Source organism: Monopterus albus, unplaced genomic scaffold, assembly GCF_001952655.1.
Source record: "Monopterus albus unplaced genomic scaffold, M_albus_1.0 scaffold2735.1, whole genome shotgun sequence".
Taxonomy (NCBI): domain Eukaryota; kingdom Metazoa; phylum Chordata; class Actinopteri; order Synbranchiformes; family Synbranchidae; genus Monopterus; species Monopterus albus.
Window position 1 is genome coordinate 1 of NW_018130607.1, and position 1,500 is coordinate 1,500.

Here is a 1,500-nt window from a genome sequence, read left to right on the forward strand (position 1 = left end):
AGGGGAAAGATGTCTTTGAGCAGCCTACCAGATGAATTTTAATCATATAAAAATGTTTATGATAGTTTAGACATCTGACACATTAACAAACAAGCTTGACTCAAATTATTTAAAATACCATTCATTTTTCTATCAAGACTGTTTTTCATTAGTCAGTGTGAACAAACTGCACAGCATATCATTGCATTTTCAATCATATGACTTATGTACAGTTTTATTGTTATCAGACTCTTTTTTTAAATAAACTGCTTCATCATCATCTTGCCACATCATATCAGTAACTGACATATTAAATGTACTGTATTTTAGATTGTGAAAATTTCATCTTTCTATATATTTTCTGATTCAGCTTGATCAGATATTTTTCAGCTTTTTCCTCTTTTCAGTCTAATTTCATAAAATGCCTGGTTTGTACTCATGACTGTGGAACTGGTAATTCAGTTTTAAATGTCACTTTGGCAGAAGAAAAACTCAAATACTGAATGATGTAACATCATGATAAAAACAAATATTTACATATAACTTTGCAGTGAAATAAACTATAAGTTTTCTCAGGTGTTGAGATCAAATTGTTTCTTGTCTCTGGAGGTTTTTGTGCAGCTGCTCCACCATCGTCTTCAGCCACTGTGCTTGATCGAGCACAGAAGTAAACAGCAGAATCTTGTGTTATCAGGCTTTTGACCTTGAGGTACTGAGCGCTGCTGGGCACATCTTCAGTCATGATGAAATGGCTTTGAAAGGAGCTGCCATAGCTAGCAGAGCTTGAACCTGCATTCCCAGTACAGCACAAGTCACTTAGTGGGGTTCTGATAACACCAAGGATGCCAGTTTGTAAAGACTGGTACAGTATTGTTCAAAATAATAGCAGTACAATGTGACTAACCAGAATAATCCAGGTTTTTAGTATATTTTTTATTGCTACATGGCAAACAAGTTACCAGTAGGTGCAGTAGATTCTCAGAAAGCAAACAAGACCTAGCATTCATGATTCTGGTTAGTCACATTGTACTGCTATTATTTTGAACAATACTGTAGCTTGTCATGTCAAACCCAGATATAACATATGACATCTTTACTGACTGTCCAGGTCTTTTCACCTCAGAGGGCGACTGGTCCATTTGGTTTCCCCAAAAATTCCTGTAAGTAAAGAGATTATGAACATTACCCAACACTCCTCTGAAATACAGTTTGACAGTGTCTGAAACAGAATTTATTTTCTCACCATGAATAGTAAGTACAACTAATAAACTCCAGACAACTGTGTTTTCCATTCTCTGATTCATATTGTAGTTCACTGCTCACTGAGCAGTTTCAAAAATAAACCTGCCCCAGTGTTCTGCAAGGGGTTAATGTGTTTATAAGGAAGGAAGGGACCTTCCTCTGCAGGTTTAAAAAGGAAGAATGTAACAGATACAGTTTCTTTAGTTATGTATTTCTACAACACCACAGGAAAATGTAACACGTCTTTAGTTATTGTTGAACGTGTTCTTGTATATTGAA

The 1,500-nt window shown here is 35.5% G+C and overlaps 1 gene segment (V, D, J or C); it reads right to left on the bottom strand.

Annotated features, from left to right (window-relative positions):
* Nucleotides 1-609: 609 nt before the first annotated feature.
* LOC109954041 (putative V-set and immunoglobulin domain-containing-like protein IGHV1OR21-1) lies at nt 610-1,271 on the bottom strand (the record flags this gene model as incomplete). The annotated part of the segment is given in 3 exon segments: nt 610-768; nt 1,031-1,132; nt 1,220-1,271. Coding segments are annotated over 3 exon segments (313 nt in total), but the record flags the coding sequence as incomplete, so codon positions are not given.
* Between the last annotated feature and the right edge of the window lie 229 nt (nt 1,272-1,500).